Source organism: Populus nigra, chromosome 8 (genome assembly GCF_951802175.1).
Source record: "Populus nigra chromosome 8, ddPopNigr1.1, whole genome shotgun sequence".
NCBI classification, from domain to species: Eukaryota; Viridiplantae; Streptophyta; class Magnoliopsida; order Malpighiales; family Salicaceae; genus Populus; species Populus nigra.
Window position 1 is genome coordinate 7,351,442 of NC_084859.1, and position 22,721 is coordinate 7,374,162.

Consider the following 22,721-nt stretch of genomic DNA (forward strand, 5'->3'; position numbering starts at 1 on the left):
GAGTCAAGTAAAAATTTCAAAATTAATCCATTTAATTAGATTTAATAACACTATTAAAATATTCTTCATACTCTTTATTTTTTAAAAAAATTAATATTAACCCAATTATACTTGGTCATTAATGACATGGAGCAGACTAACTGACCAAATGCCTTTTTATCTAACCCCCCACGGGTAGAACTACTAAAATTGGAACGATCAAAATTAAACTGCGTCATTTACCAGAAAAAGCACATCTTGGGACATTCATAAACAGCAATTCTAATAAATTTCCAAACAGTAAATCACAAGGAAGTGAACAGAGTTTTCGATTGCATAAAACTAAACACAGAAAATGCACTACAAAGAACAGCATGCAACTGTCCTATTAATATGCAAATCTGAAGGCCGGAGCATGAAGTGGTGCAGACAAAATTCTGGTGGACATGTATGACTTCATTTATCCCATTCTAAATCAGGCATTTGTGGATCCACTTTTGACAGCTTTGGTGCTAAGGTTCCAGGCAGTGGAGTAGTCAACCGATCCCAACCCATGATGTGGGGCAATGCAAACTGCACAAGAAACAACCAAGGAAGATCACACAAGAAAACAACGCAAGGACATAAGTTTACATGCTCCAGTAATTCTGCATTACAGTGAAAGATCAGACAATAGTCAATGTACATATACAGAAGACGTTTGTGTATGGATGCATGACAAACCCTTCAATTTAAACAATTAACAAGCAATTATGAGATCAGATATTGTCTACCTGAGATTTTAGGTTTAAAAAAAGCAACAGAAAGAATCAACAAGAAACATGATTGCAACAGACAGCATATTCAGTTAGGTTAGTGGAGAAAAAAGAGGGGAGGGGGGGCACCTTGTTTTGAGGATTAATTCGTACTGCACTAAATTGTCTGTCATCACATTTCTCGCAGCTTAATACTCTCAGCATTTTTCAATATCCATCAGAATGCAGAGTACACATTATTTCCTCAAGGGCAATGCTCACAGCTCGCTAACTTAAAACTACAGATATCATTCTTTTTCTTTAGTTGCCCCCAAAAATTATCATACAATCTCTAGATGCCACTTCTGAAGGTAAGCTACCGCCCCATCTCATATTTATTATATGCAAGTTATATGCAAGTTATATGCAAGTTTCTGTAGCAGCATAATCCTGCGCTAATGGTACTAATGGTTTCTTTCTCATCAATGAACATATAGACTTAGGACCAGGAAGCCATTTGGACACGTGTCTTTTATGCCAAATATTCAACACTCGGTAATATGTGGGCACCAAATCAAAAGAATGATCCAGAGATGCATCTATCAACTCTGGTAAGGGATTTTTTATCTTTGTCTAATGGGCATGTACCCACACTTGCAGCAACATTAGAAAAGGTGAGCTTCTTCTACTTGTGATTTTGACTGTATCCAGCAACTCACAAGAAAAGCAGGAAAAAAAATGCACCGCAGTGATTATGAAGAAGAAAAAGGAAAAAGGAAAATTCATGGTAAATTGTCCTCAGTCATCTATAAAACCAGGCTGCAGTTAACAGTGACAAGAAAACTTTTTTTTCCAGCTCTTCCCACGGTGACAAATAAAAATGATGCTTGTTACATAACTAGTATCACCAAAACATGCAAAGAAATTTGTCTAGCCCCAGATGTCTGTGCCCTCTATTTTGGAAAAGAAGAAAGCGATTATGCTATTAGTACATATCTTCATAAAAACATAACCAACTGCCTCTTTCTTTGCATTCCAAAATCTCCCTATCAAACTACCAGTCAGATTGCAAATTTTCTAATTTCTTCAGATTTTTTATAATCTACTATTTTATAGTTATGAATTCATACCAATTGTCAAAGATAGCCATTTTCTAGTATATTTTCCTCTTCTGCCTTTTGTTTTCCTAAAACGAAATCCAGCTAAATGGTAGAAGCAGAAATTAAAGAAAAGAGTCAATTGTCATACACTGCAAGCTGTCTTCAGAACTGTAAATTCAGCAGTCGTGACAGGAACAGTAAATCGTTCGGTAGTTTTCAGGATGTTGTTGACAACACCTGCAAACAGTAATTGCATATGATATGATGTCAGGTGGAAATTCTACCCAAATAAACTTTAACTTAAAACAACAAATTAAGAAGCCACACAAGACAAGAAGGAACTATCAAATTAAGAAGCCACACAAGACAACAAGGAACTATCAACATCAAGTTATCATGATGCACATGCAAAAGAAGAGACTAGTGTAGGCGAAAATTTTCAACTCCAGAACTCTAAAACCAAAACTAATGCAGCAGAAGTGGCATGGGCTATTCTGAAAAAATAGGTAGGTTAGAAACTCTTCTCATCATTTGGTATCAAAGCAAGTTCTAGTCCTTCTTTTCCCATTACTCATTTATTCCCTAGACTTCTCTCCATTCAAGATCCTAGAATTCATATCTAGGCTCGCTATACAGATCAAACCTATTCTAGGCAGCTTCAGTCACAAGATTCGATCAATTTGTTGTGTTGTTGTGACCAGTGCAAATTTAATCACTTTTGCTATATTTTTGTTCAAGATTTTGAGCTTAAAATGGCACAAAGACAAAGGGGTGGAGCAAGGTGGAGTCAAATGGATGTTTGAAAAGGAGTTGAAACCAACCTTTAGTAAGGAGAATGGTGGACAACAAAAAGATGATGATAGTGTTCACAAGATTGTTGAATTATGAAGACAAGTTAAGCTACTTACAATACAACAAATGTTCCCTCCTAGCAAGGTTGATCGTAAACTTGAGGATTCTCATTTTTGAGTTTGAGAATCCTTCTAATGCAATGCAGTTTGACAAACCTAATATTAATGGATCCAAGCCACAACTTGAACAAAGCTTCAAGGTTGAACTTCTAGTTGAACCCGGATGACTTTGTAGATTGATTGAACATTGTGAAATGAGTTTTTTACTACTGTGATGTAGTTGATAAAAGAAAACTTAAACTTATAGTTATCTTAAACTTATAGTTATCTGCCTCCATGAAAGTGCTTCAGCTTTGTAGGAGCTTTTGCAAGTCTCTCGTCAAGGAGTGGTAAAGGTAAGAGTAATAATTGGGAGAAGATGAAGAAAAAGTCGTGTGAGCAATTTTTCTCTTTTAACTATAGTCAAATCCTCTACAAAAGCTTGCTAAACATCAAGCAAGTAGGAAGCATGGAAGAGTACACCAATGTATTCTATCAACTCATTTCTAGAGTTGATTTGAATGAAAATAAGCAACAAAAGACTATAAAAATAAGCAACCATTTGTTGATAGAACAACTTGAAGATAAACAACTCATTTCTATAAAAATATGCCTTTGAAACATTCTACAAGCTTTGCAAGACAAGAACATCTTGAATTGAGGGTTTAATCAACTCAAATAATAAGCAACCATTTGTTGTTTATTTTCATTCAAATCAACTCTAGAGATGAGTTGATAGAATGAATTGGTATACTCTTTCATGCTCCTCATTTGTTTAAGGTTGTGTAAGGATTTGTTAAGGGTTTATGTTCCTACCAAACTAAAGCACTTTCCTTGAGGCAAGTAATCACAAATCTATTAACATCAAACCTGCCAAGCTACATTGCACCAAAATGATTCTCAAACTAGGAATGCGAATCCTAAAATTCATAATCAACCTCACTAAGAGAGACCATTCATTGTATAAGCCCTACTAAGGAGCTTAACTTTCCTTTGTAATTCAGCAATCTTGTCAATTCTACCATCATTTTGTTGTTGTCCACCATTCCTCCCTACTTAAAAGGTTGGCTTCAATTCCTTCCCAAACATCCATTTGACACCCCTTTCTCCACCCCTTCATCCTCTCCCATTTTGTGTCATTTTAAGCTCAAAATCTTGAACAAAAATCCAGCACAGGTGATAATCTACTGATCAAATCTCATAACCGAAGTTGTCTAGAACAAGTTGAATTTGTATGGGAAGCCTAGATGTGAATTCTGAATGGAGAGAAATCTAGGGATCAAATGATTAATGGGAAAAGGAGGACCAAAATTTGCTCTGATACCAAATGATGTAATCCTAGTTTGGAACAAAGGAAAGTTGGAAGTAGAAATGCTAGAATTGATAGGAAGTGAGAAAAAATACAGAAACTTTAGAGAGAAACTCTTTTCTTACAATTGAGATTACCATATAATATTCAGGATTGACCAAGAATACAATCTAAGACCTAATTTATTATGTTTTCTACAGCTGTAAACAACCAACAACAATAGTAAGGGGGGAAAAAAAAGTACAGCCATAACTTAACATTAAAAGAGATAAAAGTGAAGAGTTACGGCTCAATCCAGCCGTAAACCCAATCACATTCAACCCACAAATCCTGCAAGGAATCAGCAAGGAATCATCAATTTAGTCCACATTTCAGCTGCACACCATTCTAGATCTTGCTGGAAATCAGCAAGGAAATCAACAATTTAGTCTACATTTCTAGTTGCACATCAGCTTTAAAGGCTAGTATAAAAAACTAGGTAGGTTAGTCAAATAAATAAATAATATAAAAATGGTTTGAAACTAGATGGGATGAATAAGAAAGAACTATTGATTAATAGAGAGGATAAATAGCATCATTAGACTCTTGCTATGAATCACCTACTAAGTTACTTCCGCATGAAGTACTTTAAAGCTAAGTGATTAAAGCAAATAAAATCAAGGTGTTACCTACCTTGATTAACTATTTCTCATCAAAGCTACATCAATCAATCAACCAGTTGGCTATTTCTTCTATGCATTTCAAAATGAAGAATATAATGTAATGCCATCAGGCTTACAAAGTATAAGTTACAGAATCCCACTGGATGCCACACCCTTTCAAAACCAATTGAAAACAAAACAGTCATCGATTCATTACACGGTGCTTAAGACACGTCAACTGGGAAAAGTCCACATTCAAAATATATGGTCCAAGAATGAAACTCGATTAAGTAGCCTGTGATATTGCCAATCTCAATTAATTTCAAAGAGAGTGCTGCATTCAGCAAAGTTTGAGAGTGCAGCCACTACAATCAAATGCTAGTGAGTGCCTTAAAGCCTACAAGTTATCAGCCCTTGTTTCCCATCCCATAATAGTTTCATCAAGGAGTAGGGTACCCATCAAGGATATTCACAAGCATTCCTCATTAGGTAAAAAAGATACGTGTCTGAACTTAGAATAGGATTTTATTCTTTTCAATAAATTCCAAGATTTCAAAGCTTAGAACAGGGTTTAATACAAAAGCAGAGTTGACAATGGCATAATGTCTGTTTTTCTTTGTTCCAAGCTTCTTCTCATACATTTTAGTCATCTAGAACAATTTGCTTCTAATTTGAGATCTCATATTAAGAGCAACAATGTTCGCAGATGAATCAAAAATTTGCAGCATGAATATAGTTACGTAGAAATTTCTTAGTTGAAACAAATTATGCATAGGACTAAATAAGCATAGGTTAGCTTCAACATGATTGTTAGTAATGGCAATGATGTTCCATTTGAGAACATGGTAACAATATCCAAAATGTAATAGAAAGTGGAAAAAAGTAGTCAATAAAGAGAATTTCAAAGAGAATAGTTTTCACACATCCTTTTATTTAAATCCATTTTAGGCTTAATTAAATTACAATAAAAAATGATGGCATTAATGATTCTAAGAATCACTTCTGTGGAACTGTAGTAGATACTTTGAATGGTAGACTAACAAGGTTAGCTCACAAGTCAGCTGGCAACAGCTAAGGAAAGGGGGAATCTCTAAAGCATATAGGATTTCCTTGATATAACAGTACTCGTTCAACTATGAATAAAAATTTTATGTAGTTCTTAAACTTGCACAAAATATTTTATGTTGGTCCATTAAAAAATCTATTTTTGGATTTAAAATATTTAAGAAAATCCCAAAAAATCTAAAATGAAGACAAGACAAAAGGAGATCAAAATTTCAAACCAAACAAGATCATGAGCAGGATCAAAAGCTTACTTAATGAAACGAAATAGCCACTACCATCTGCGTGTGGCTTAATTGATAAGTTCTTTCTCACTTGGCCAGCATTGCTGTGGAAAAAATTAGCTGCTTAGAAATGGATGGTATCACAACAGAAACAATAGCATAACTGTCTTGAGAAACAGAGCATGATCTTGAACTAGTTGTACAGATTACCCACACACACATGTGAATATGGTGATGCAGAAAATTAACCTTGACAACATTGAGGGATCATGGAAGAATTCACAAGAATCTTTGGGACCCGTGCTTATCAAAGATCCCACTTCTGTTGCTGATAGAGCAAACTTCTACAAAATATCAACAGAACTTGTCATTAAGCTTCATAGAGCTTGCAGAGATGCAAATGAGGGTGGGGGGATTTCTAGGTCATCTCCTGATGAGTCAATGGCTAAAACTAGACTCTTTACTATGCTCAAATCTGGTATGAGTGATTTGTTTTTAATAGAGTTTGAAGAAAGAAAGATGAATGGGGAGGTCAAGTCTGTCCTGTGGTGAAAAAATCACATGGCATGGGAATCATTTATGAGTAAGATAGTAGTGAAGGAAAAATCAAGAAAATTTACCTGTCTCTTTTCATAGTCATACTTACGCTCACCTATAGCAGGCAAGAAAGTTAACATCATAGAACCACGTCGGTCAACTCTAAGATTCCCAGACTGTTAAGAAAGAAGAAAGATGAGGAGCAACCCTACTTGAGTTAGACAGAAGTATATGAGAAACATAAGGTTAGACTTACACCAAACTTAGAGAAAGTTGGAAGAACAGGTTCAATAGAGAGCGCAGCTTTACCCTTGAAAACAGAATAAGGAGCAAATACACGATCTGCAAACTTTCCAGTTTTAGTTGCATAACAAGACATAGTATCCAAACTTGCAAGACACCTAGGAAACCATTTGTATGGATGCCTCGGTACCTTGAATAGAACTCTTCCCACCAGTAGAAATGCCAGCCTGGAAAGTTAAAGCATGCAATGCTGAACCATCTCTAACATCAGTACCTTTCCCAACTACATTCCTGTTTAGACAATAAAAATCACCATAAAGTGCAGAAACCAATACAACCAATAATGCAACGAACTCAAAGAGTTTGAAACAACTCCAAAACACCATCAGATCCATGTATTACTTCAGACAACATGTTCTGTTTAAAGGATATTTAGCTAAAATCAAATTGAATAAAATATATATAATAAAGAAACAAAAACCTAAACATTTCAAAAGTTAGAAACAACTTCTATATATGGAGCAGCATTATAAGAAATTAGCTACCAGCAAGAGAATGGTAAAAAAAAATTAACATAAAAAGATTGGAAACCATGATATACATTGTACTTTCAGCAGGTAAGGTATCAAAATGTTTATAAATCCTCTTTATCCAGAAATTAACACTAGGATTCCAAAGATGGAGTAAAGAAACTCCAAAAACACAGGGAGAGATGAGGAGGGGAACCTTCTAAAAGCACCATTTAAGTTGACATTCAGATGCAGAAGTTTCAAGGCTTCCAATAAAGTAAAGATTCATAAGCCAACTTTTTAGTAGCACATCCTTTATCAGTTAAAAAGGAGGAAGAGCAGGACAGGAATTTTTGATAGGGAAGAGAGAAGAAGAAAGCAACTTCCTAACCAAATTCAGATGGAATAGCATTACTCTTACAGCCATATATCCAAAGCTATTGAAAATGAACGGGAAAAAAAAAAAGAAAAGAATTATGACCACAATTACCTCAATATTCTAGGATTAGTGAAAGAATAGTTTTCAATCAAAGGGACTACAACAGGTGCATGCTTAAAATTACAAAAATTCTCTCCTGCTGGTTATTTGTGTGCATTGTACTATACTCATGCATATAAGTACGAAAAATGTCAATCAAGTTAAATCCCACTCCAAAGTGGCACTCTCATGGACTGAAGCCAAGCTGAAAAATCTTCGTGTGTTTCCATAAGTTTTTCCCCTTTCAAAATCACTGCCAAAGTATTTATTAACATCGAGAATTATGTTAACACAAAGGAAATAGAAAGTCCTAATAACGTTTTCAAGGTCTAAGAATTATGCCTTCTAATAATGCTGGGGTTCAACGGCAAAAAAACTTAACCTTGTTCCCCACACACCACTACTGCTAAGATAATAATATATTTCATACAATGTAGAATTTCTTGTTCAAGGTGTAATAATAATGGGAAAACGAGGATATAGATTTCCTCCTATAGAACTTCTACCAAAGAGATCGTGCAGGCAAGCAGCGCTTTTTAGTAGATGGGAGAACCCAATTTATTTTTATTTTATTTTTTAAAAAAAAAAAAGTAATCAAGAAATGAAGAGCAGCGCTTTTTAGTAGATGGGAGAACCCAATTTATTTTTATTCTATTTTAAAAAAAAAAAAGTAATCAAGAAATGAAGAGCATGATTTATGACAAGCCAAACCCAAAGTCCACCTCAAAGAAAGATTGAGAACCAACTAGGCATTCCATTTAAACACAATCATAAAAGGCATTGAGTAAAAGTTAGTCCAATCTTCCACATTTCAATCTAAAAACACTAAATTTTTTTAATTTGCGTGAAAAAGCAGGGAGGAGAGCATTTTATGAGGGATGGAGAGGAAGATGAGAATGGAGCTAGCTAACTAGGATTTTATTATTTTCAGTTATAATAATAATAATAATAATAATACCTGTTGGAGTTCAGAAATCTCGATAGTTTCATCATCTTTGATGCAGAGAGTGAGAAAGGGGAGGGTTTCGTAGAGTGTGGATGAGTTAGGGTTCTAGAGTGAGGTTGGGCAAAACGAAGAGAGTGGAAGCGGTAGCAAATGGGCCGCGCGGGTCTGTTTTCAAAAACTTATTTTTTTTATTTGTGATCATTGGAATAAGTATTAATAAAAATAGGTTAATTAATTATACAAACTCTTTATGTAAGTTACGTTTTTTTTTTACCTCAATTCCTTTAAAATTATACTTTATATCTAATATTTTATAAGTTAATAACATTTTATAATCTCAATTACTCGCGCAAAGAAAAAAAATTAATAAAAATAAATATATCATTTACCTAATTATATTATATTATAATTAATTACTAAAAAGTTTTTATATTAAATATTATAATTTTACCATCAAAATAAAAAAATAATAAAAACCGGAACACTATCTCATTTTTTTTTCTCCTTCCTTTCTAGGCAAAACAGACTACTTGATGTCAATTAAAAATATTCATGAATCTCAAATCTAGAAATTCATTAATCTCATATCCATGTACAATCTCACATTCTCCATCCCCTATGAATAAATAGAGCACAAAGATGAAGCTAGAAAACAAAATAGCTTCAACTTGTTTCATCAAAAATATATTTAGATTTTAGTATTGCTAGAAATTATATGATTGTTAACTTTAGAATTTTAGAGAATTAGTCGAGTGCGTATAAACTGCCTAGACATTCACAATTAACAAATATATATATTCAAACCCAAATAGCTCTAAGTCATCCAAGTCCAATACAATTTGCTCGATCATGCTAGTGAAGTTAGAGAGAGTAGGAAGACACAATGACTCGTGTTTGATGGCATTGGTGATGGATAAAAAGGAAGACCGGTCTGCTGTTGGACACATGTTGGTTATTGTTGTGGGGATTAGGGTTAAGTTGTGATGGTTGTGTTGATTCAGTGATAGAAGAAGAAAGATGAAGAGGGGTTGGTAGGTTGGTTCAATTTAGGTTGATTCGATGGTGGTGGTGTGTTGATGTCGAGCTGATTGGTTGATGAAGGTGGGTTGGTCGATGGCGGGTGGTTGTTATCTGTGGGTGGTGGTGGTCACAGCAACGTCTACTCCTCTCTTTAATGCTCTCTTGTATGAAAACAACAAGCATCATGATTCAAATATAAGGATATCACTTTTAATTCATGCTATATTTTTGCTCAAATCTTTGTTACTTCCATGGCGAATACCATTGGAATTGACCCAGCATCGTTGGCCCTTTAGAAATCTCCCATTATTTTCTTTTAGAATCATTCATGTTTCATCTGGTGAAATAAAGAAAGAAAATTGGGTTGTTAAAAAGAGTCCAAAACCCAATTACGGATGTTTAGGTAGAGATACAATCGTCGTTGTGGAGATTGCTTTTATTAGTACATGTTGAAAGCTTTAAGTGTGTTTGGTATTGTGATAGCTTTAGTAGTTGTGGTTTGAAAAAAGTTGTTTTATAAAAAGTACTTTTAATTGAGGTTGGTTTGTTAAAATATATGTTTGGTTAAAACTGTAATAAAATTGAGGTTGAACAAAAAGTTGTTTAATGTGTTTGGTTAAAAATACTTTTGAAATTGAGGTTATAAAATAACTAAAAAAGATATATTAATATTGATGGTTTTTAATTTCAATATTATAGACTTAACTACTACCATTACATCATGAAATAAATAATACTTTATATAAAATATTTTTTATTATTCCATTAAACTATCTGTAATTCCATCACGTACGAAAATCCATCCGACAAGGACTACAGTTTCCATGGCTTCCTGAGCATGCAACAATATCAGGTAAAATATCATCGGAACAAAATTAGGATTGCGATCAAATTCTGCAAATGCTACATCATCATGCGATTTCCTTTTAATGTAATTATGTAGTGGCATTGATTAATGTTAAACACTATTTTTGTTAATAAAACACAATATTTGAGAAATTGTTTTTGGATTTTTTTTATTTTACTGGGTCGAACCGGTCCAACGCATTTAGGTTTGGGTTAGACCCGGTCTGACCATGAACAGTAGAGACACTCTCCACTGTTCACTTTACAGAACAATGGAGAGCAGCCCAAACAAAGAAGAAGGGGAAGGGAAAAGGGAAAAGCAACGCGGCGTGATGGACTGAGGGACGGTGGAAAAGCCGGAGGCCGGTCACTCTTCACTGTTCACATGCAACATGAATAGTGGAGAGTGAATTAATTCACTCTCCACTATTCACGTTGCAGAACAGTGGAGAATGCAGAAAACAGACGAAGGAGAAGGGGAAGGGGAAGAGCAGCGCGACGGTGGGAACGACGGAGGCAGTGGTGAAAAGGAGTTACTCTCCACTGATGGACGACGGTCCTTCTTTTTTCCTCTGTTTTTGCTCTTCTCCTTCTCTCTTTCTTTCGGCCTCCTGTCTGCAAAATAAACAGAGTAGAAACGTAGCATTGCGAAAAGCATGTAGAAATAGCTTCTACAAAACTAACTTTTGAACGCATTTTATGGTGAGGCCAATGCATGAAAATTGCATTATGTTTTGTAACCAAACAAGATGAAATCACGATTAAATAAAAAAGTTGTCGCAAATGCATATATAGCTAAACCGGCTCTTAGTAAAAGATTCTATCATGGATTTATTTCTTTTTTTTTTTTTAAGGAGTTCATTGTTTTGTGGGTTGTGGAATGAGTGGTTTCTGGCTCAAAAATACATAAACCTGACAAAAAAAAAGTTAAGGATCAAAAAATCAAACAACTTTCAAAACACAAGATTCTCGCCAAAATTCCTAACTTTTATATAAAAATACAAAAGATTAGGTTTTGATTTTGGTGAGATATTTTGTTCTGAGAGAGGAAAGAAATAAATTATGCATAAAAAGATAAATTTTATTGAACTAATTTGTTATTTGTGGTATTTCTGATATATTGTATATGAGGGTAGTTTTTTTATGAATTTAAAATTTTAATTTAACTTATATATAAAATGTAATTTTTAAAAAATAAAAATAACATGAGAAATGAGTGAACTACACTAGACTTAATGTAGTTTAGCTAAAAAAAATAGTTTAAATTAAAAAAATGTTAAAGTAATAAAAGTTCTTATATTATGAATTATCACGTAAGAAATTATAGATTGTGTTATTGAATATATTATCCGTTACTTCACAAACATTATTTTTTAAAACTTATCCGTTACTTCACAAATATTATTTTTTAAAACTTTAAAGCTTTCCTTATTACTTGGTTATAATATATAATGTTGGTTTAGAAGCTACAATTCAACGTATATGAGTGTCTTACTTGATAAATAAATTGGAGTTTGTTGTCGAGTATCCAATGAGATTATTTTTGTTGTTGTTGTAAATGGATATTCGAACCAACTTATATAAACCTCGATCTAGCAGATCTTTTTCTTCTTCTTTTAGGGGGTGGGCTAATCTCGACTCAATCAGGATGAGCTTGGCCTATATAGCTAGGCCAGGCTCAACCCATATATTTTATAATATATTTAATTATAATAATGTATATTATAATATTATTAAAAAAATTCTAAAAATCTCTAAGGGTCATTTCAAAAAAAAATTGTGATTTTCTCTCATATTTTTCTATCAATTTTGCATAATATTGGGTTGTTATATTGTAAGATACATATCTAATTTAATAATACTTGGTTTTCTCCAAAATAGTTCTAAAAAATTTAAAAATTTTAAAAAAATCTCAAAAATGTTAAATTAATTTCCCCTTTTAAAAAACAAAAAAAGATGTTTTGTTTTCATGCATACGGTCAAATCTTAAAAAGTATGTAGTGGCAAATGGCATGAAAGAAATGGAAGGTGACTTTGCGGAGGGGATGGCGCTACTATCACTGGCCTGGCATGAGGCGGGTGGAGGTGCTGGTGACTTAAGGCTGAGTTAAAGGAAGAAAAAACCATTGCAGGAGAGCCGAATAGGAAGAAGAAAAGGTTGGCGGCGGCGGCAGTGGTTTTTGTCGTCAGCGAGGAGCTGGGTTGGTGGAGAAGATTGAGCTGCTTTTAGTCACAGCAATGCTGTGGAGGAATGGCAGAAGGGGCAACAAATAGAGAAAAAAGAGGGAGAGAGATATTGGCTGAAAAACAGAGAGAAAAACCTGATGGCCAAATTAGATCTGAATTTCTTCATGCTCAGGTCATGGAATCCACCCCTACTTATAGGGGCTGGAAGAGGGAAGTGTTGTCTTTAATGGTGCCAAATCTCATCCCTTATTTCGGTTGAAAAGGATCACAATCGTTGGTTCAAAGTAGGCACCATGAACTGTCAAATATATCAGTTAAGGTTGCTTGAGTTGGTCGCTTTAGGCCAACGTTGCAGCCGTTGTAGTGTCAATCGGTCTGAATGAGCCATACCTAGTTATAGAGAAATGTCAAGTGATCATTTTAGTTCGGGTGTTGTCAAATTTGGTGGAGATGTGAAACATTAAATGCACCTGAAAAGTAGACACCCGAGTAGATTTTTTAGGCAACAAAGAATTATACAATGAACCAAAAGATGCACATCGTCTAGTTCTTTTTTTTTTCAAAACAGCACCATTTTAACCTTGAATTAGGGATTTTGGCCAAAGTGCAATGTGGTCCTTCGGCTTTTGATTTCCTTCAATTTTACCCTAATTGACTCCAAAACTTTTGATTTAATGCAATTTTGCCTTTGCCTAACTTTAATTTTAACCCTGGATTTTAGAGCCTTTTTCACTTTGGTCCTTGGTCTCGGATTTATGCAATTTTACCCCTCAATTGACCATTAAACTTTCAATTGTCTTCAATTTCACCCTTGATTTCAATCAATTGGGTTCTCATAATTCGGCGCCTTTTGCAGATTGATCTATAGCTGTGAATGACTTCAATTTTACCCCCAATTAACCCTAAAACATTGATTGTCTTGCAATTTTACATATGATTTCAATCAATTGACTTGGTAAAAATTAAATTTGGTCTCTTAAAATTTTAATCTTCTCAATTAAGCCTAAATTGGACTCCAAAACTAAATTTTTCACTAAATAAGCCCCTAATAAAATTAATTTGACCCATTTAAAGTATAATTATGTCCTTGCATCTAATTAAATCCTTCAATTAGATCCAAATTAATTCTTAAACATAATCAAACTTTAATTTGGGACATGATTAAATCAAATTGACCTATTAAAAATTTAATTATGTCCTTGAACTTAATTATTATGCAGATTCGTCCAATAATAATTTAATTTAACTATGAATTTGCATTGTTTTCTTTAGTTTTGGGTGTAATAGGGTACAATTAGGCCTCATATTGCCTCTATAATTGCAACTTTGTACCTTGCTAATTTTGCAATTGTGGTTTTGAAACAAACTTGGTTTTTGAGATTTCAGTGATTTTGCTAAACTTAAAGGGTAAAGAGTTATTTCTAGGCTTTTAATCTTGAGATAAATGTGGTCAGCCCTTGATAAGAACTCTCTGAGAAGGTTTGAAGGGTAAACACATGAAAAATATAATGGTTTTGCAAAATGGGTGTCATAATCAAGACTGATTAAGTTGACCACTTTCAAATAATATTGATTGTAAAGCTTTGCATAAGGTGAAATGAGATTTGAAAAGAGTTTCAAATCATATTCAAATAATCAATGACTATAGTGTTGAGAATGAACATAATTTGAAAGAGTAGACATATTCCATACTATAATGTCTAAATCAAAACATTATTGATAAAATAGATAATAATTGAATTGGAAAATTAGTTACTGAAATGTTAAGTCAAACTACTTATGACTTTCTTAATATTTTAAAGATCATGACATCTTATAAATATTGCACTTGATCTTCAAAAATAAGTAAATTAATTATTGAATTGATAATAAATTAATTTATTTAATCCTATTTTATTTAGGATTATAATTTAAATTTAGGACAACTTATTAGGAAACCTCATGGGTCACACACATAAGAACCATTGGTTAGAAATTAAAATGAGATAATTAATTAAGTGTGACTTGATTGTAAATAACTTTTAAAAATTAAGGATTAAAATATAATTTATATAAGGAATTACAATTCTAGACCTAGAAAAATCAAGTAGCAACTTGATTGAATAAATTTTTAAAATTATCCTGAAATAATATATATGATATTGTTCAGGGAAAAATTGATATTTATTTATTTATAAAGTTTTCAGGTTTTTTTATAAATAGAATGTTATGCCTTTTATTTTTAGTACAATAATAAATTTACACAGAACACCTGAAAAACATAAAAGAAAAAAACTAACACTTAAAAGCATAACAATCCCTTTCTTATAAAAGGGTTTAAGAGATTTATCATTGTTGGTTCATGTGAATTATCATTACAGACTGGAAACTTAGACAGCTTATAGTTTGCGACAACCTGGCTTTTAAGCAATTATTCAAAGATAAAAAGAACATCTGATTTTTTTGCGATCTTCGTATAAAACCTAAATAACTCTAGATCTGTCTAACGAGATCTTGAGACTTCTATTTTTTTCAGTTTATCATTTTCATTATATATATGTATTTCGGGGAAACCTAGTAGTGGTATTAGAGCCATCATTAGATAATTAGGCTTGTTGATTGCATGTTTTAATTATTATTAGCATTAATTGTGAATTAAATTTATGTGCAAAATTATTTTTTCTCTCATGATGTTTTGACCCTAAATAAAAAAAAAAGCTTTTAGGTGGCTGCAACAACTATTAGTTGTGGCGCAAATGTCGCTAGCGCGTTTAGTTATGTTATGTGCACACCCAATCACTACTGGCAACAATAGTGTGAGGTGCTGTTAGGCAGCCATGCATGAGGCTATTGTCTCATGTATGGTGATTGTGTAGCGCAACGCAGCGACATCCAATCTCTATAAAGTGCAATGACAACAATTGCTATCACTGTTGGGGCTGCTCTAACGGTGGGCAATGTGCCCATTGTCGACAACAACCAAGGGAAAAAAAGAGATGAAAGGCAGAATTATGATTATGGCACTAGGTACTTATCTAGGTTTTTAAGGGTAGAATATAAGTCTACCTCTACACCTTATAACTTATTGTAGTAGGGTTTTTGGGGTGTAATTTATATATTTACCCATGAAATTTATTTTTTTATTACAATCTAGTATATAAGATAGAACTATGATTCTGCCCCTTCATATATAAAATATTAATTTTATATTTTAAAATTGAAATCTAAATTAAATTAATTACAGAATTAATTGTTCTAATTGGATTGAATTAAAAATATTGAATTCATGATTTTGATTTTTTTTATCCTAAATAGAGTCGTATTTAATAAAAATATTTTAGAATGTTTTTCTAAATAAAGAGAGTTTTTTAGCAGGAAAAGTTTATTTAATTGTTCCTAAAATAGTTTAGGATGTTAATAGGAGTTTTTATATGATTAATTTTCTTGTTAGACTTTTAAAAATGGTTTTCCAAGAAAATTGTATTATATAAAATTTATTATGTTTTGAAAATTATCAAATTAGATCTCATTTGATATTTCTAAATGTTAGAAATATTATTTTAAAAATTGCACTTAAAACCATTAATTAGAATTGAAGTATGAAATATATTTATTTACGCATATTAATAGATTATTATATATGATGAATGGTTATAGGCATTTGAAGACCACTATAATTGTGTTTTTTTTTATGGTTGAATGGTTGTGATATTAAATAAGGTTTGTGTGTACTACATTTTCTATATTTTTTTCTATGTTATAAAATTCTTTTCTTATCTATTTTTCATTTAATGTAACTTGATATTTCTTATACAATTATATAAATGTTATATAATTTAGAAATATAGGAATTTAGAAAGGAAAAACTATTTTGTAATCTAAAATGAAGAAAGAATGATGGTAAAGGCTACAATTATGGTGCTTGCAAAGAACTTATGAGAATTTGCAACAGTTACCTAGATTTTGACCACCTAATTCCCTTAATGGCTCAAGAGAATTAGTTTAGATATGTCCAAAATCATCCAATTAGAATGGTATATTAAGGGTGTACATTTATGTCACTAATGTTATGGAATGAGACTTAATTAAAATAAAAAATCTCTCATTTATAAATTAAGTACACAAAATCAAAGTTCTATTCATAGATAACTTGTTGAACTACTCAAGATTATCATTAATTGAATATGTTTAATGTTATAAAATTAGTTCCTATTTAACTAACTTATAAGATTTGGATTATGTTAGCTAACATGTCACTTAAACTTCAAACACAACATGAGAATATAGATGCTCATATAATAATTATGCATCTAAAAAAGTTGTTTTATGCTATTAGATACATTAAGAGATATGAGACTTCTAAGGAATTATTCCGCTGTAAAATGACAGAGAGTTCTTTAGTGAATACATGTGTGTTAAAAATGATTGGTTATTTTAAAAAATTAGGCTAATGACACTTTTTTATGGACCATGAGTTAAGTATTGACGTAGTCTTACAGTCCAATCATAGAAGGCTACTTGGAACATCAAGAATGACAAGGTAGCTTATCATCATTGTGGCAATAAAAGCTATTATAGAAGGAACTGCAAAGATTATCTTGCAACCATGAAGGCTAAGAAACTTATCAAAGCTTCTACTTTAGGTATGTTTATTTATTGAAAAAAGATAAAATAGACCTAAATGTAGGCAATGAAGTAATGATTGTTGCATTAACTTTGCTAAAGGGGCTGATATTAAAACTTGATAATTGTTATTTTGTTATAGCACTTTCTAGAAACATCGTATCCATTTTTTAATGGATTTAGATTTATTATTAAAGGTAAATATTATTCCTTTTATAATAATGATATTTATTACAGATATGATAATATAAATAGTTTGTATATACCTGATTTTGAAATGCCTAAGTTCAATATAAATTGCAAGAAAAATAAATTAGATAATCAATAACCATATTATTTATAGCATTATAGATTATGTCATATCAATGAAACAAGAATCACTAAGTTACATAAAAAAAGGATATTTGATCCTTTTGATTAGTTATTAACCAAATGAAACTTGTAAGACTTATTTATCAAGTAAGATAACCAAAACACCCTTTACTAGAAGAGTAGAAAATCTAATGAATTGTTAGGTCTAATACATACAAATATGTGTAGGATAATAACAATTTGTACCATAGATGGATATACATGTTTCATCATTGATGGCCATATTGGATATGATCATGTGTTTTTTTTATGAAAATCTGATTCAATTGAAAGGTTCAAAGAATTCAGAAATGAAGTTGAAATATAAATTGACAAGGAGTATTACGATACTTTGATTAGATCAACGCAGTGAATAATTCAGCTAAGTTTTTAATATTATCTAAAAGAGAATGAGATTCTCTCATAATAGACACCTCCTAGAATACTAAAAAATAATAAAGTTTCTGAAATGAGAAATTGTACCCTATGGGATATGATACAGTCTATAATGAGCTATGTAGACCTTCCATCTTGTTTTTAGGATTATGGCCTATAAATTACTACTTACTTCTTAAAAATGGTTCCATCAAAATCTTTTGATAAGAATCCATATGAGATATGGAATGGTAGGAGATCAATCTTATGATACTTAAAGATTTGAGATACAACACTTATATAAAGCATGTTGTATCTGAAAAGTTAGGGGATAAGTTAGGGGATAAGTTAGATAAATATAAGTTTGTAGGATATCCAAAAGAAAATATTAAATATTATTTATATCATCATATTGAGCAAAAGAGTTTTTCTCAAAACATGCTACCATTTTAGAGAAGGAATTTGTTCTTGAAAGGAGTAGTGAGAGGAAAATAAAACTTGAAGAAGTTTCAAGAACTACAAACTAATATCTAAATTGAAACTGAGCCTTAGGCTATAACATTGGATATTCAGCCTAAAGCTCAAGAAATATAAAAACTTTGTTGATCTGGTAGGATATATCATGCACTTGTGAGATTTAGACTTCTCATGAAAGCTGAAAAATAACTCGTTATTCATACTTGATGAACCTACCAATTACATGAAACCAATATGGTATTAATTTTAAGAAATGGTCTGGGGCTATGAAATTTGAAATAGATTACATATACATTAATAAGGTATAGACCTTGGTTAATCCACATGAAGAGATAAAACTCATTACATGTAAGAGGGTCTTTAAGAGAAAGACTGATATAAATGACAATGTAAAAATGTACAAAGTTAGACAAGTTGTCAAATGTTATAAACAAATAGGTTGACTTTGATGAAACCTTCTTGTTGGTAACTATGTTCAAATCCGTAAGAATTTTACTTGCTATGGTTGCATACTATGATTATGAGACTTGGCAAATAATGTCAAAATTATATTCCTGAATAAGAATCTTCAAGAAATAATGCATGTGACAACCTAAAAGTTTTGAATCTAAGCAATTTACCAAAAAAATATGCAAGCTATAAAAATCCTTTTATGGACTTAAACAAGCTTCAAGAAGTTGGAATGTCCATCTTGATGAGATAATCAAACAGTTTGATTTCATAAAAAATATAAATGAACATTATGTTTATAAAAAAGTTAGTATAAGTGGAGTTGTTTTCCTAATATTATATGTAAATAACATATTATTAGTAGGAAACACAATTTCTTTACTTCAGTTGGTAAAGATTTAGTTGTCTAAGAGTTTCTTCATAAAAGATATGAGAGAAGCATCATTTATACTAGGAATAAAGATATATAGAGATAGATCTAAAAAGTTGTTTGAATTATCCTAATCCACGTGTATGTGTGTGTGTGTATAAGATGCTAAAACGATTTAGCATAGGAGAATCTAAGAAAGGATACTTACCTATTTTGCAAAGAATACATCTCTCTAAAGATATATGTCCTAAGATATAAATTGAGAGAAAGATGATGGAAATGATTCCACATACTTCAGATATAGGATTTATAATATGTGTGATGTTATATACAAGACCAGATGTATCTTATAATTTGAGTTGATAAGATATCAATCTAATCTAGGTGAAAATCACTGAAAAGATAGTTTAAAGCACTCTTAAGTACTTGAAAAGAGCTAATTTTCTGGTCCATGGAGGAGATGAACTAGTAGTTCATGGTTATTTAGATAGTAGTTTTCAATTAAATATTAAAAATAAAAAAATCAAATTTGATTATATTTTACTCTAAATAATGGTGTTGTGAGTTGAAAGAGTTCTAAATAAAAAACCAAAGTAGATTCTGTAATTAAAATTGAGTGTATCTTTACATTTAAGGAGACAAAAAAGGTTGTTTGGATTAAGAAGTACATCATTGAACTAGGTATGATTCAGCATTGTTGATCTAGTAGCCCTATATTGTAATAACAATGGAGTTATTGTACAAGCAAAGAAATCAAGGTCTCATCAATGATTAAAAAATGTACTTAGACAATTTCATTTTATTAGAGAATCATAGAAAGAAAAGATGTAAAGATAGAGTGAGTACTCACTAAAGAGAATCTTATAGATCCTTTAACTAAGACATCGTCTCAGTAAAAGCATTATCGTCAAGCAGAGCGATATGATTTTCGATACATGAGTTATTATCTTTAGTGCAAATGAGAGATTGTTAGTGTATTTACTCTATAGCTAATTGGTTGGTTGCACGTGACATTGACTTTGTTCATGTAACTAAGACATTGTCTCAGTAAAAGCATTATCGTCAAGCATGACGATATGGTTTTCGATACATGAGTTATTGTCTTTGGTGCAAGTGAGAGATTGTTAGTGTATTTACTCTGTAGCCAATTGGTTGGTTGCACGTGACATTGACTTTGTTCATATAAATATATTTATTTTTAATAAAAGTTTTATTTATCTTTAATATTCATTAAGTATTTGATTAATGAATATAATATTTGATTAATGAATCTAGAGTAAAGATAAAGTCTTTAGGATAAAAATACTTTGCAAAATAAACTTAAAGTTGTTATAATTATAAGATTCTTAATATATCAAAGCATTATTTTAAAATATTCCTGGTCAAAGATTTATTAAGACTGAATATTAATAATAGTCATTGAGACTATTACTTATTATGTTCTTTTTTGATGAAAGAAATCATTTTTTTCATAAGCTGAGGTATGAAGGATATTTAGAACTAATAAATAAGTTCTTATTTGATGATATGTACATTGAACTGACCTGCATAAGATTTTCATATAGAGAGATCACATGTGTTTATAGAAAGATTCATATGGCGGTTGTGTAAGTGGTCTTTAAACTTGATATCATTAAGTTGTCTTATATATGAAATGTTATATTTTTATCCTACTACATATTATCCTAATAAAGGGTAACAAATGAGAAGATATTATATATAACATGAACTATTAAGGTATTTGAGTAATTAAGAAAGGATTCATCACCTTAGGTGAATTAGGAAAATATTTCATCTATTTTCAAATAGTATTGATTGCAAATCCTTGCACAAGGTGAAATGATATTTGAAAAGAGTTTCAATTCTTATTCAAATAATCAATTAATATGGTGTTGAGAACAAACATGATTTGATAGAAAAGACATATTTTATACTAAAAAAGTCTAAACCAAAACATTGTTAATGAACGTATAATAATTGCATTTGGAAACTAGTCACTAAAATGTTAAGTCAAACCACTTATAACTTTCCTAATATTTTAGGGGATCATGATATGTTGTTAGACATTATACTTGATCTTGAAATATAAACCAATCAATTATTGAATTGATAATACATTTATTTATTTAATTTATATAATTTATTTAATCATATTTTATTTAGGATTATGGTTTATGTTTAGGACAACTTATTAGGAAACCTAATGAGTTACACACATAAGAACTATTGGTTAAAAATTAAAATGTGATGATTAATCAAATGTGACTTGATTGTTAACACGTTTTAAAAATTGAGGGTTATAATGTATTTTATACAGTAAATTACAACTCTAGACTTAGAAAAATCAAGCAAGGACTTGTTCGAATAAATTTATAAAATTATCGTAAAATAATATATATGATATTGTTCAGGGGGTAAATTGATATTTTATCATTTATAGGATTTTCATGTTTCCTTATAAATTGAATGTTATTCCTTTTATTTTAAGTACAGCAGTAAACTTGCATATAATACTTGAAAAACATAAAAGAAAAAACTAAACACTCAAAGGTATAATAATCACTTTTTCCTAAAAGGATTTAAAAGATTTCTCACTAATGGTTTATGTGAATATCGTTAGAGGTCGGACACTTATATAACTTATAGTTTACGACAATCTAGTCTTGAAGTAATTATTCAAAGCAAAAAAAATATTAAATCTTCATGTAATTTTTGTATAAATCCTAAATGATGGAACCCAAACGACACCAAGAGATCTGTTAGAGGTTTTAGTTGATTTAATGACAAGACTTAGGGCTAAGAGGTTTAATAGGTTTTCAATGGACTTCTACAAGACACATGAGTCAAAGTAGATTTCAAGGAGATATTAAATAATGAAGTATAAGCCTTGATTAATTTAATTCTTGTTAAAGAAGAGCTTATAAGTGGGCATTCAGACATTACAATAAGATTCAAATATGTTAGTTTTGACATTTAACTAATTTTTGGTTATAACTAAAGCTATAAAAGGCATTTTAATATGATTCTAGTTGTATTGGAAATTACACATCCATATCTTTCTAATGACTTCTAATTCATTAATACGAGAGAGAGCCATGCATTTGAAGTTGAGATTTAATTTTGCCAGCAAATTATAAAAATTACTTTAATCTTATTTAAATTAGTTGATATATTTTTTATTTATCTTTTAGTTACTAGGCCTTTTAGATATATTAGTGCCTTATATTTAAATTTGGGTTTAATTAATTATTATTATTATTATTATTTATTCATTAGGTTTATCCATATTCATTAGGGATATTTTACTAGACTTAAGATTCTTTCTAATACAAATATTTTTTTACAGAGACTTTTTTAGGGAGATATAAAGACTATTTTTATATAAAGAAAC

At 31.1% G+C, this 22,721-nt stretch overlaps 1 protein-coding gene across 1 annotated transcript; it reads right to left on the reverse strand.

Annotated features, from left to right (window-relative positions):
* Window positions 1–245: 245 nt before the first annotated feature.
* On the reverse strand, window positions 246–8,825 carry LOC133700824 (single-stranded DNA-binding protein WHY2, mitochondrial). The gene is made up of 8 exons (XM_062124509.1): window positions 8,665–8,825; window positions 6,910–7,010; window positions 6,733–6,818; window positions 6,560–6,652; window positions 6,189–6,283; window positions 5,970–6,043; window positions 1,962–2,050; window positions 246–552 (listed from the first exon to the last, which is right to left on the reverse strand). The coding sequence occupies exons 1-8, from the start codon at window positions 8,697–8,699 to the stop codon at window positions 436–438; spliced, it is 690 nt and encodes a 229-aa protein (XP_061980493.1). The 5' UTR covers window positions 8,700–8,825; the 3' UTR covers window positions 246–435.
* Between the last annotated feature and the right edge of the window lie 13,896 nt (window positions 8,826–22,721).

Coding starts and splice junctions, on each gene's coding strand:
- LOC133700824 (XM_062124509.1), bottom strand. CDS start 8,699: ATGATGAAACTATCGAGATTTCTGAACTCCAACAG. Junction 6,653..6,732: donor CAACTTTCTCTAAGTTTGGT/GTAAGTCTAACC, acceptor CTTTCTTAACAG/TCTGGGAATCTTAGAGTTGA. Junction 2,051..5,969: donor TGGCTATTTCGTTTCATTAA/GTAAGCTTTTGA, acceptor TACTGTTTGCAG/GTGTTGTCAACAACATCCTG.